Here is a 15,158-nt window from a genome sequence, read left to right on the forward strand (position 1 = left end):
GAAGTTCTCAAAGTCATTACTAATAATGTTTATTTATTTAGATAAAACTTCGTTTTATTTATGTTGCTTTATTTCGCGTTTGTATTATCTCAGAAGCGGTTGAGAGTAAGAACTATATTTTTACACGTAACTAAAAAATGGCGACTATGGGGTTGACATCCTGTCTTGAACAGGATGACATCAGCCGGCAATTGGTCTTTGAGCAATAAGCCCGGCTAAAAATCGGTTGAAAAAATGTGAAGCTAACGAACAGAGATCACTATTATAAATCCCCCAAATAATATATCGTTAACAGTGCAGCACGGAGCCTGATACTTCAAAAGTGGGATCTGAAGCCCAGGGGAAGAGAGCAACCCATGTCAACCAGTTACACGCGTCGAAAACCCTCTATATTGATCAGCTGAATAAAGTAATCTGTTGCAAAATATACGATCAAACATACCTTTAAAGTTACCGTTGTATTTGTAGACAAAGATCATCATAACGACCATAAAATATGCGAAATGCTGACTTTAAAGGTGTTGAAAGCCTGTAGCATGAACTCATTTTTATATTTTAAAAACAACGGACTAACGATCTGTTTGAGAAACATCAGCCAAAGTGCGTTCCAAGATATGTTGTTTTCTAGCAAGGTCATTATATCTACAATAGATTAGCGTAATAACATCATTTTTTTCTCTCAATAACCTGTCTCGGTTTTAATATTGATCTTATTCAGAGCATGCTCTATAATTAGCAGAACATCCAAAAATGAAACTTAAGGGGGTTGACCAGGGTTTCCATTGCCCAATACTTCGCGCATCATAGTAAAATGAGAGTACTAGTATTTACTGTTCTAAAGAGGTTTTTACATAATGAATAAAACTTCACAAAATTAAGAAATTATTGTATCTATTTAAAAGCATTTACGACTGGTATCATCCTGACCAAACAGAAGAATCAGCTAAAGCTTTCCTCAAGGAGTATCCATACGAACCAATGGACAATGGATCTCTGTTTTTGGTGCACCCGTACGGGAAGTACAGAGAAGACATCAGATACGTCATTTCCTGCAAGTAAGGAAGAAACATTCACGAAGCTGATACCTTATATGTTTTTAAACCAGATTTCACTTTTCTTGGTATTGGATGATTATATGAATATTAAAACTTTTAATGCCTTTTGACGGACCTTCCTGGGAAAATATGGTCCTATTCCAATATATACATAAATTATATAAGGTATCACTGTCTAGTTTTGGGGGGTATGCCAGGGCATCAACGATAGTTGGAAACGTGGGATAATTTACATCATTGTGGAAAAAAGTTGTAAATTTAGAGTCTATTTAGATTTGATTACACGCGGCCTCCCATGTCAGTTTCAATAGTCTCCGCCCACTGACGTCAGACACAAAGACAGATGCACCAGATTTATATGCTTACTTGGCTGCTGACATTTCGCTTGGTGAAATTTACATTCCGGTTGAATTATCAAGAAATCCACTAGAGCTACCATTGAGAGAACAAATATAGATGTGGAAAGATATACGTGCATTATTCAACTAGTGTTTTCTTACAGTGTTTTCCTATCTAGACATCTATCAGATTACTTTCCCCCTTAACATTTATTGGCTTTTGATTATCAAAAACAAGGAAGTTCCTAAAGAAACAGGATTTCCTCGTCTATATAAATATCCAAATATGGAAATTTATTTGAAGTTTTTCATATGTCATTTTATGATTTTAAATTGAAGGGGAGGAGAATATTTGACTTTTTTGCCAAATTACTTCAAGTAATAACATTTTTGTACATGTGAAAGGTCCCTTATAACCCAAATGATTAACAGTAAATAGCAATAATAAATATATCATAATTTTGCATTATATTCCATTGCTTTTAATATCAGTTCCCTCAATATTTGTAGATTTAAACATTAAAAAAGGAATTTAATTGCTTGTACAAAAGGTTATATAATTGATATGATTAAAGCATATGGAGATAACAAACAGTATTCAAGATCAAAAGTTCATAAAACAATACAAAATAGGAGCAGAACAAACACGGACCTCCAAAACATCAGAGGTGGGATCAGGTGCCATGGAGGAGTGAGCATCTCCTGCCGACATGTCACTCCCGCCGTGTGCTCCTTGTCATGATCTAGAAATAACGGAAAAATCCGTCGTCAATTCAGTGTATAAATAATGGACTGATAATTAGTATGAAAAACGTTAGTCAGCATTTGGCTCAATGATAAATTGTATTTGCTGACAAGGACATTGTTTCGACCATAGAACTTACGAAATGATGACTTTTAACGAGACTGCTGATATTCTTGTCTCATCGACTTGGTTGTCAATAATTTACCTCGTTTTAGAAATTATTCATACTTAAAGTATGCTTTTGCGTACCGAATCAACTGAGATATGTAAATTCCATGTGCAAATGATGATGGTATATTACTGCATAAGTAAGGGAAGTCTACGATAGAAATGAAGCTATGTTACTTAAAATAGTTTGGCTTTATTTTTCTATTGAGCAATGTGTTAACATCATAGATGGAAGATGGAAATATACCAGTACCGTGTTCGCTACAAAGAAGATGAAGATGTTTACACTGTACGTAGCGCCAAGGCTAGCAGTCTTCTGGACCTTGTAGAACAGTATCGTCTAACGGCTGTAGGGAAAGATGGCATCAGATCTATATATAGTAAGGAAACGGCGCTGTCCCATCTTCTCTACCCCATACCATGGCCCCGCAAGTACAAGGATCGGTAAGATACACGTTCATCTTATTTTAATTTTTTGTGTCAAGAAGAACGATCTCGTAAAGTTCCATAACTATGTATTAATGTTTTTCATAATCTGCTGCACAGTATTTGAATCACTATTAAAAAGAAAGTTCCTTCAACGCAAGCATTGTATTGTTCGTGCAAATGTTTCTTTCTTTTCTTGTTTTTTCTTGTTTTATTTCTTGCGTATTTGGATCTTTTTGTTTAAAATCCAGTATGTTAAACATTTGACAAAAATCAATCTTCTGCTATACTAAACAGAGTTACAAATGTATAATCATCTTAAGTGGAAGACTAAGTTCTACCAAAATATATACCAATATATACCAAAATATCAGTAATCCTTTCGTGATTAATTTGACAATTTACAAAATACTCTTCACTAGTTGTTACCATGGATTGCTTGGTCGTACCGATGCAGAAAGAGTTCTTATGGAGGGCTTCAAGAAAAGGAGTACCTACAGTCCTTTCCTGATCAGAGATAGTAATTCGGAACCAGGAACTTTGATTATATCGAGTATGTTTGTGAAAAAATCAGACAGCACGAACAGGTTCGAGCATAGGCTAGTCGAATTCAAGGTTGGTGAAAAATTAGTGGCCAGACAACAGCAACAGATATGCTGCATGAAGTGAATTGGTTAAAGACGTCTACATGCAATGTCGTTCATGATGTTTTAATATATTGTTCTTTTTTAAAACAAAGAGTATCAAAAATCATAAAATGGACTGTACCTTACCGTAATATAAAATAGAGAAAAGTTAACATAAATGTTCGATGACTTTTTTAAAAAAATTCAAACATATACGACGGTATAATTATGTACATGTATTTTACACCAATTTTCCAATACCATTTGGAAGTCTGTTGATACTCCAAGCACCGATATTTCCAAGCTCTGACAATTTGTTTTTCTTTTTTCCTGAATACATTTAGTTTGTTTCTTGTAGAATAATTTGTTCGAGGCTTTAGAGTGTAAGGAACCAAACCTGATGGCTCTTGCAAAAAGCATCGAGGAAAAGTACAGAAATCATGGAGACTTGATGGACCTCAAGGTAAAAAGACCACAGTACAAATCTTGAGATTTCTCCCTTCTACATTTACATTGCTAGTTAGCTTCATTTGTTTACTGTTCTTTGAAGGTTCTGAACAGAGAAGGATACAACGGTGTTGACACAGGTCAGTTAATAATACACAAAATACCCCGTATCTCTTTCATCCATAGGCTTTCCCCATCTAAAACATTCAGTAAATAATAAACTCTAGCCCTATACACAAGTTTACTGACACACATACCGAATATTTCCATATCGTATATCAATTGCATGAAAAAATAATGTATACATGATTAAAATGTCACCATTAACAGTTTATAAAAGTACAAAATGTTAATTAATCATTGATAAATAGATGTTTTGGAGCACCATCTTCCACCCAGCATTAAAACAATGGATGAAACAGCAATTAAAATATTTCGTGAAGCACTTGAGGAAGGGTTTGAAAACTATCATCATGTCCGTGTAATGGTTGTTGGTCATCATGGCGCGGGAAAATCAAGTCTCACTAGACGTCTGCTGCGAGAAAGCATGGAGGAGGTCCAAAGCACGGATGGAGTGGAGATCTACACCAAAAGAGGGCGCTTTCAGCTCAGTGACCACAAATGGATCAAGAGTGATGACAAACAAGGTGATTATACCATTGGCTTATTCTTTGTGCATCGCTGGATTTCTTTAGTAAATACTTCATATATTGAAGAGGTTGAAAAAAGCATTGTTTGGAAAATGACTTCTGATTTCGCGAATTGATTAATTGACATTTTTTGACAATTTGTCTCATACATGTATATATATCATGCACAAAACTTGTATGGTTTTGTTTTTTCTGAAGATAGGGAAAGATTTTACTAGGTTGTTTAATTATCAGCAGGATACTTAGTATTTCTTTGTGCTGTAAAATATGTGTGTGACATCCACGAAATTGTGCATGATACTTCTTCAAAGCTTACAAGTATCATAACTTACGGAACAATGACATTCATTAACTAAATTTATTCTTTTGCTGTAGAAAACGAAAACGAAAAACTAGAAAGAATAGCAAGGTACTTGACACAGAGATTTCCACAAGGTATTCCAACATATCTTTCAATAAGAGACTTCAAGAAAATGGAAACCGAAGAAGAAAAAACAAGTAATTACTCCAATGGATCAAATCTAGGAGGAAAACCACCTGCACCAAGTCGCAGTACTTTTATTGAAAAAGATGCAAGAACGCAACCCATGAACATTCAAAATAAATCAGGACGGTCCTATGATTATCCTCCAAACAGTCAAAGAACATCAGTACCCCATAGAAACCCCTCTCTAAAATCCCTAAGAGGAGAACCATCAAAGAGAACAGGTGATTATTTGACGCCGACTTCATCGCCCAAATCATACCCAGATCCACGTGTATCCGTAAGAAGGAGGAAGTCTTCCTCTAGCGACTCGGACGATGATGATGCTAGTGATGAAAATGATGACAGAAATTATAGTAATAACTTCACCAGGGTTCTTCTAGATCTTAAAAACAAATTTGTTAAATCAAATGAAAATTCCAATGCAATCCCTGTGTCGCCTGATGATATAAATGACAGTGACTATGTTGGAAATGAAAATGACAACACTGAAAAAAGATCGTCTTCCTTTGATTTTGATCTGGTTGGAAACGAACAGGCACTGAAGCAAGACCTGGAAGAGGTATAAATATTTTAGAATGGCTCTATTTTCTTTTTCATTTTTGGATGTTTTCAAGCTTTCATTGAAGTTATACCTCTATATAAAAGGTACTGCGCATGTCCTCCAAATTTCTTAAAAACGAAACGGGTTCCATCACATTCTGGGACTTTGCTGGACAGACGGTATTCCAAACAACTCATCAAGCCTTTATGTCCTCCAAGGCTGTTTACCTTCTGGTGACTGATGTATCACTGCCGATTGATCATGTGATCACAGATGATGACGACGGCCAGAATACGTCTGGGCATAAATCTGTAGGAGGTGAGTCTAGTTGACTATCGGTACTTGTATATATACTTGTATGTACATCTAAAGCACTTGTGAGTTATTATTAAAACTTGTAAGGCCATTATTTTCACACTGAGGGTATGTTTATTCCTCTATGGCACCTGATCCCATCTCTATTTCTAGAGGTCCTTGTTGGCTCTTCTCATAATTTTTTAAGTGGAATTTTAAAATGGTTGATTTTTGTTTCCTTCACATTTCATCTCTCAAGTATCTAGGACATTTCACGGTAGCTCAGTCTGTATATCACCTGCTTTGTGATCGAATGGTTGTTAGTTCGAATTTCGACCGCGACTGACCTAAGTCGGTAAAAATTGGAAAGCAATTTTCCTCGGCACTTTGAAATAAAAGTTGGGGGTCCTTCAGATGAGAACTTAACACCCGAGGTCAAAACAGAATCAGAAAACTGACACGGTAAAGATCCTGCACTTTTCAATGGCTCTTAGTGCCGAGTACAGGTCAAAATTCCAAGGCCTTCATTGGAATATGATGACATTTCTATATGAGTGAAATATCCTCTATATGAGTGAAATATCCTCGAATGGGATGTAAAACAACATACAATCTGATAACCAATCTCAAGCCTTTGGGAGGCAAATTACTAGAATGTGCTAGTTTGGACCCGCGGGTTCTGTTATTAAAGACACACGAATACAGTTGTCAAAATTTCAGCAGAAATCCCATTTTCTTCCAAATTGATGTAATTATTATATGTAGAAATTAAGCCCTTACTCTTTCTCACAATTCTTTCATTTTAATCTTGATAAAATGTTACGTTTCTTGTAAATATATGAAGTACTCAGTATGAATATTTTGAAGAAATATTGGGGAAAGGGTTGTATTTGCCATGGTATTGCACCTCATTTGTTTACAGTATCTCCCTAATAGAATTAGTATTATGCTTAAAGGGGATCGAGATAACTTATTTTCTTATATATATTTAGTCACAAAAAAGAGGACATGCAAATAGATTTTTTTTAATTGTTTCACTTAACATAAGACATTTGATTCCAGAATTTCTGAAATTTTGGTTAAATACTATTCATACGTATTGCCATGAATCACAAAGGGGGTCTCCAAAAGTTCTAGTCGTGTCAACACACAAAGACAAAACAACGGTAAGATTTTCAATGAACTTGTTAATGATTTTTTCTCATGAACCCAGTACTTCTATGTAATTATATCAAATGTGTCCATTAGAATACCCAAAAAGAAATTGAAGAACACCACAGGGAGATCAAGAGAGTGGTGAAGAAGAAAATGCTTTCCCCTCATCTGGTTCCTGAAATGTTTTGCGTGGACTGCAATGATACTGATGAGGAAACTTTCGACAAAATTCGATCCAAAATACTAGAAATCGCAAAAGACGAAGATATCCTGACACAAAAAATTCCTACCAGCTGGATCTATCTGGAGCGGAAAATCATGGATCTTCGAAAAGAGGGAAAGAAAGTTTTGAACTTCAAAGAAGTAAAACAGCTGAACCGATTTTGTACTTTAAATTTGAAGGATGAGAAAGCAATCAAAGTTTTCCTGCAATTCCATCATGCCATTGGAAATATGTTGTACTACGACGAAAAGGGTCTAGATGATATCATTATTTTAAATCCTCAATGGCTTGTGGATGCTTTTAAATGCTTCATCACCTCTGAAAAGTTTCTGGGATTGTCTCCTTCGGAATCGCTTCTCGAAGAAATGAAGAAAACTGGACATTTGAGTATGGAAATCATAGAAACATTATGGAGTGAGAGAGAAGACCAATCCTATTTGGAGAATAAAGAACATATCATCAAGATTCTGGAAAGGATGGATATTATCTCAAGACCTAAACGTTACATGAAAGACGGGGAGTCGAGCGAAGAAATGACAACATTTCTTGTACCATGCCTGATGAGTTTGGATTTATCTCCTCATGAAGAAATGAAAAAAACAGGACAAATGACTAACGAAAACATCGAAACAGTATGGATCGAAAGAGAAGACAAATCCTATTCAGGAAAAAATAAAGAGCAAGTAACTAAGATTCTTGAGAGAATGGATATTATCTCAAGACATAAACGCTATATGAAAGATGGGGAGTCAAGGCAAGAACTAGCTAAATTCCTTGTTCCTTCTATAACGGATTTAGATTCGCCCACGGTTAGAGCAAAATGGTTGAAGTCCACGAACAATATACCAGCCTTAGGATTTTACTTCAAAGATGAGTTCATGCCACCGGCTGTATTTTACCGTTTGTTGGCAGCGTGTATGGCTAAATTTCCAGCGGTAGAACAAAATGATGTTCCACTTGTTTTCGCCAACACTGCCGTCTTTCGACTGGATAAACTCAATTTTCTGCTACTTGCTCATGATGACTTTCTCATTCGGGCTTGGGTGCTGAGGTTTTCCAACACACCATTCAAGAAATCCTCGATCCACTACACCATTAAAAAGTTTTTGGAGGAGAGTCTAACCATTATTTTGGAGATATATACCAGCTGTAGTGCCTGCCCAGAGCACAAACTCACCAAAAGGTGTGAAGACTGTAGAAAATGCAATGCAAATTTTCCATTTAGAGTTGTGGTTCAGTGTAGTCAATGCATATCGTCTGACACAACCTTCAAAGGGCTTCACCTGTGGGGAGACCTAGAATCAAATGAAAGTGTGGTTTGTGCTGACCATGACAACGTTCATGTCATTGAGTCGGACGACATGCTTGCTTGCTGGGAGTGTCCCAATGTAAGTTTAAACCGCCGTCAATTTGTTAAATATAAAAGACATCTACTACATCAATGTTTCTTTCGCTTATGACATACTTAGTTCCAAGCTTCTTATGTATTTTAGTCGATGTCACTTTAAACCCCTTCACTATTCAAATGTACCTGCACAACTAGTTAATCATGATTATTTGATATATTGTTTTTGCAGACAATTCATGCAGACAATTTGACTTTATCTATAAAACGTAAGTAATACATGTATGAATTATCTATCTATAGCATCAGAAACTAAAAGAGGAATCAGTCACATCATTAGCAGATTAATACTCCCTTTTTTCTAGGATCAGTATCTGTTCTCGAAATGCCAATAAAGATGCCATATAAGACCCTAGGTCGTCTTGCCAGAAGAGTATCTGGCTACTGGGAGGAAATAGCTTATAACCTTGACCTTGGAGACAACTTCGTGGAGACAACCAAACGGAACTTTCCTCATCTAGCCTCGGATCAATGCTTTCACGTGTTGAGGACTTGGTATGACACTTCTCCAAAAGAGAAACGAATACTAAGGACGTTAGACGACGTGTTTGCAAAGGTCGACATTGATCGCGAAACTTTGCAAACGGTAAAAATTACGTGTGTTAGTTCCTTTAATCCTTTTGTCAAATTCAACAATGTTGAACTAGAGTGTAACTATATGTTACCGAATTTTTTTTGTTTCTTTATTGCAGTTAGAAGCAGAGGAACTTGAGTGGGAAAGTAAGTGTTAAGGTTTTTTCGCTAAAGATATCTAAGCATCTTATTTGCTGTCATATTGTAGCTCGGTAGAGTGCTCGCTCTATGATCGAAAGCCTGTGTACTCGAATCAAGGCTTCGACTGACCTACGTCGATAAAAAAAGTGGCCATTGTTCTTCCGCAAAGCACTCGGCACTTTCAAATGAAAGTTGCGGGTCATACCAAATGAGACCTTAAACACCGAGACGTCGTTTCACGGTAGGCGTCGGTACGATAAAAAAAAACTCTCAGGTCTAAATTTAAACTTTTCATCGGTATATGATGACTGCTGCAAATTTAGACATGTACTTGTGACTTGCGGCCTTTAAGAAGTGATTGACCTTTTTCGTGCCAACACTTTATCTGACACGTACGGAGCCTCGGTTTATACAGTTTCATCTAAAAGATCGGTCTACAAGACCCGCAGTTGGATTCGAACCCGCAGCGTTAAGATCATCTCCTTACATCGCGACTCTAATAGCGCCACGCTGTTGACTTAAAATTGGTTAACTTCAGTATCAGCTTTTGTGATCTGTTACAGCCTTTTTCCATGTTTTTCATCAGCCAGCAAATTAATGTGACCATCTTAATTGCGCGCTTTGGAGGCAACATACGCTATGCGATGATCCTTCTTGTGATTTTTATAAACATTAAATTTTAAATGGTCTCCAGAGTGCCTTTTTCCTTTGTTGTAAAAAGCTAAATAGTCATTTAAAAAGATAAATTGCACAAAGGTTTTTGTTTTTGGAGTCAATTTCGGTATGAATTTGTTTTCCAAATTTCTATCATATTTTGATTTTTTTTCGTTATACATGTACTAGTAGGCTCGAGATCAGGAAACGGATATGTGTATCATACTTCCAGATCATTCTCTTACAAGTATATTCTTGTACTCATATCAAACTACATCAGATATATCGTAAAAAGATCAGTTCTACATTTTACAGCTGTTTTAACCTCTTTTAAATTACAGATAACAAGTATCTGGACAAACAAGTTTCAAACCGAGGTATCGATATCATTTGCAACAGACTGGGTAAAAAGAGCTACCAACTTGCCATTGAGTTGGGGTTAACTCCCGAGGAAACCGAACGTATACAGATGGATTTTCGAACATCCATCGCTCAAAGCCGAGAGTATATCAACCGATGGCGCCAAAAAGCAGAGAATCCAACATACAAAGTTCTCCTTCAGGCTTTAGCAAGAGTCGATGTTGCTAATTATAGAGATGTACTGACACATATTTACTGAGCAGCTAGCTTATGTCCATGAATTTAACTCAATGTGTATTTTATAAATACGAGGGTTGTCCCGTAAAATCGTGGACAAAGCGTTTTTCTCGAAAAGTAATGGGCGCACTTAGCTGAAATTTTCAGTAAATGTTTATTCATCATATTTAAGTGCATCATTATGTTTTTGATAATATGCAGACAAAAATAAAGATTCTATTACGCTTGAATGTGCACAGGGTACGGTCCTACGGCGCACGGTGAAAATAACAAGGTTATATTAGAGAATACACAAGAATTAATTCGTAATAAAAGTTTTCAATACATAAGTTCAGAATGAAAATTACCATAATTCGATTCCTTAATCAATTTTGTCGTATTTATAAAAATTTCAAGGCATTTGGTTAATTTTTGGCAGATTCCCAAGCATTCGAAATGGGAAAGTGGTAAACACAATACACGAAAAATCGCGGTTATTGATGACGTTACGGCGCACCGGAGAGCAGTTCAGTTACTTTAGGATATGTAATGACACCTTAAGAGACTTTAAATGAATACAGGAGAAAGAAAATATGAAAATCACCAGATCTTCAGTATATAAATGAAATGGAAGTTTTCTTAGCCAAGTCTTTTTGATTGAGTCTCCAGGTAATATACGGACAAACCGCTATTGTAATAGCAAAAGACGCTGTCACTGTCGACCGTTGATAAGAGATTGTCTGTTAGTTGACTAATGGTGAGAATACTGTCCGTAAATTTATAATAAATCTTTATAAGATCGCATGTATGTGGCAGATTGCTATCTTAACTGTTTATAGACACTCACGTATGTGAATCAATGGAATTTCTACATTTAAGTTGGACTTATCCAGCTTTATTTTTAGCAAAGATGAAACATGGCGCTGTTTCAAACATTTTGACGTTATCATCCGTGCGCCGTAGGGCGATACAATGCATAACATAAAATCTAATAATTTGTTTATTTATGCATATATGGGTCATTTTCAAAAAAAGTCTACTTTTTTGTCTTTTGATCAGAAAAATAGGAAAAAAAATTTTTAGAGTGAAAGTTTTTTTCCCGTTGGTTAATATACATGGTCATACAGCTTAAAATTTATTTTATGATCATCTCCCAGGTGTTTTATAAAAAATATTCTATGCATTCCGAGTAAAATTTAACAGTAAAACCATGTCACATTAACAAAAATTTTATAACGTGCTTATTTAAATGATAGGGAAAATATTACCATGTGAAGATATGTACAAATTTTGCACCTCATATTAATTGAATTTATTTACAGATTAATTTAATATGATTGTTTTACTTATGATGCCCACTAAATACTAGTATTGTGCATTTAACATTCAGGAAGTGACATGTCCCTCCAGTTTATGTCATTCCTGTTACCAAAAAGAAAATGTTAAAATAAAAGTTATCTCACTTTCCTAGGAACTGTTTTCATGATCCACAATATATCATCATTTTCTGTTGTCTCAAGTTTATGCGCGCCATGATTTTAAAGTGAGTAAAGAAAGGGTTCAAAGGTCGATACGTTTGTCTTATTGGTAGAGTATAATTAAAATACGTCCTATCTGTTACCTTCTTAATATGCAAGTACTCTTTAAATTGTTTATTCTGCTAAAACAATTAGATTAACTAAGCTACAAAGAAATTGTTTCAATGTCTCGATGATGCAAAAAGAGTACGTTATACTAAATAACGGGTGATTTATGTGAATAATGTCCATCCTGTTACTGTCATTTCTGTTACCATTAATATGGTAACAGTAAGGAAAACTGGACTTCATATCTTGAGTTTTAACAATAAAAACAATTACTTTTATTTTTCTAAGTAATATAAGTTTAATAACACATGTTAAAAAACTTCGTAAATCATATTGAAATATGTTAGTGCTTCAAATAGTGCCATTTCTACTTTAACATGCACTCTTGTAACAGAATGGACAGAAATTGTAACAGGAGGGACAGATTATCCTGGTATTTATATACCGATTTAAGTTTTATCATTTCTTTTTCTTAAAATTATGAAAAATTCTTAGTTTTGCAACAGCATAGAGTACCTTTAATAAACAAAAATTGAAGTGATAAATATTTTATTAGCACTTTACAATTAAATTTCGTAACAGGATGGACATAAATGTCTTTTATTGTCTCGAATTTGCCAGATTTGACAAAATCATGTTTTTATTCTACATTTATTCCTCTTTTCCTAACCAATAAAGTTAAAAAAAGTCAATTTTTATTTCAAATGCAGATTTCATTGTCCATCCTGTTACACTGTTTTGTCCATCCTATTACTGTTTTGTCCTTCCTGTTACCTGAGTCCTTACTGTTACCAGTATATTTTCCTAGTTTAAATTGCTTTGGAAGAGCACCTGTTGAAATAACTTTCTGTAACTGTTTATTCTAATCACAAAAATAATGTACAAGAATGTTTTTTTCAACTATAGCATATAAATATTCAGCAATAAGGCTTTTCATGAAGAAAAACCCATGGATTTTGCTTCTGTTTGGTATATGGTAGTTTGACATGCTTTTAAACGCTCATATATAAGATGAATGTCAAACATCTTGGCATTCAATGATATTTTTTTCATTTTTTGACGATATACAAAAGATTATTAGATAAAAATTTTGAAATAGAGTTTTACAGCTCTTTTTATGAAAGTAACAGGAAGGACATTAAAATTTAAATGACTAAGATAAAATGTCAATATTTTTTAAAAGAAATATTTTCTTTTATGCAATGCAGTGGATTTTAGTAGTTTATTACTATATTATTCAAATAAAGTTGAAAAAATCATAGTAAAACCACTTTCATTTTTCAAAAATATGTCATTTAAAAAATAGACTTTTTTTGAAAATGGCCCATATCTAGTTGAAATTTGCTCTGTATATTCATAATATATGTACTAAAAAGTAGTGAAAATTTCAGAACGCAGTGATGATTATTTTTCAAACTAGACAACTTGTCCACGATTTTACGGGACAACCCTCGTACATGTATATACAGTATATTTTTTCGTTTTAATGTAAGAATAATTTGACATATTATCATACATATACTAAAAATTGCAGCTAACTTATGTAGTCCATGAATTTAACTCAATGTGTATTTTATAAATACATGTATATACAGTATATTTTTTCATTTTAATTTAAGAATAATTTGACATATTGTCATACATATACTAAAAATTATTACATATGCATGTGTATTAGAGGTCGGTAAATCTCTTAATAATTCCTCAAAAAAAAACCAAAACAATTCAGAACTTTAAATGTTGAAACAAACCATTGGCAAAATTTATTAACACAAGGTGTACTATAAGTAACTCCTGCTATTATAGAAATTTATGCAGTGAGTGCTTACTCTTTTTATGGATTTGATCCATCCTTGTGTTTTCAGTGGTTCACGTTTTTTGCTCTGTGACAATGTACATGTATTCCTGTAGTGTTTAAAAAGAATTGTGACTTCGATCAGTTCACTGTTCGTCATCGCCATTTTCATTTTAACTCATGGATCTCTGCAGGAGGATAGTCTGACTTCGAGGATACTGTATTCTGCTGTATTTATGTCGGTCAAAAGCTCTACAGAGCTTATGTTAATTGTTGTAAAACTCCGACTTTAAATAAAATTTTCTGATTCTGCATGGACATTGGCTGACATGTTGCTCAGTTAAAAAGGTGTCATTCTGTTGAGTCTGTATGGGACTACCAGATATATTTTTTTTTATAATTCCTTAATTTTTGGACTCATATGTGTTCTTTTTCTTAATGTTTTACAAAGATTTTTTAGATTTGTTATATATTGATGTCCAAATATTTTTGTAAACAGCACCTTTGCTGGATAAAATTTCCATACAAAAACAAAATACTTGACTTGTTTTTTTATGTTGTGTGGAATCAAATGCTGTTGGCTCGTTAATGTTGAGAAAGGCTGGGGTAACTGCAGAAAAGAATGTCGGAACAAAAGGTTTAAAATATACAATGGAGACCAACAACACAAATATCCTTTCAATGAAGTTTAATGAAAAAAGGACATAGAGAAAAAACAAAAATAACTCTTTAAAACCTTTCCAATTATGAACAGCAAATTTATTGTTAGTTAAATTGATCTGCAAGTATTATCCGCTTCAAGGTATTTCCATCCCCGTATGATGTCATAGGTTTTTGCAAAAACCGTTATTTATTTAAATTCATATCTAATAGAACAATATCTTTTGGAAGAATGCTTTCCAATATGTGTGATGATAAATATTGTTAAGTTAAAGGAATTTAAAACAGATGTATATTTTCTTTATTCAATCATTTATTCAATCTTCAAAGAAAAAGTTGAAAGGGCAATAACTCCTTCTAATGTGTCTTCATTCTTTCTTGTACTTCTACTGTAAAATAATTTACCTGATATTCAAAATTCAATAGATTCTTATAAGTAGCAAGTATTTTGGAACTTTCAGCATTAGTACTTTGCATTTGAACTAGTTTTTACATGATTTTTATAATACTGTTTACAAAAAATGTACGATTTTTTATGTTGACATATACCTCTGTTTATATATGTCTCCCATCTTAAATAATATGGCAACCTATCCTTTTTGCAATAATTAGT

At 34.2% G+C, this 15,158-nt stretch overlaps 1 protein-coding gene across 1 annotated transcript; it reads left to right on the plus strand.

Moving 5' to 3' along the window:
- Positions 1-295: 295 nt before the first annotated feature.
- On the plus strand, positions 296-10,581 carry LOC134249530 (uncharacterized; the record flags this gene model as incomplete). The annotated part of the gene is made up of 15 exons (XM_062731867.1): positions 296-409; positions 880-1,055; positions 2,535-2,750; positions 3,155-3,347; positions 3,717-3,821; positions 3,909-3,945; positions 4,177-4,452; positions 4,831-5,501; positions 5,588-5,801; positions 6,840-6,943; positions 7,026-8,543; positions 8,733-8,769; positions 8,866-9,146; positions 9,253-9,280; positions 10,270-10,581. Coding segments are annotated over 15 exons (4,248 nt in total), but the record flags the coding sequence as incomplete, so codon positions are not given.
- Between the last annotated feature and the right edge of the window lie 4,577 nt (positions 10,582-15,158).

The sequence above is a fragment of the Saccostrea cucullata genome, unplaced genomic scaffold (genome assembly GCF_032062105.1).
Source record: "Saccostrea cucullata isolate Sc308-1 unplaced genomic scaffold, CSIRO_AGI_Scuc_v1 ctg1054, whole genome shotgun sequence".
Lineage (NCBI taxonomy): Eukaryota > Metazoa > Mollusca > Bivalvia > Ostreida > Ostreidae > Saccostrea > Saccostrea cuccullata.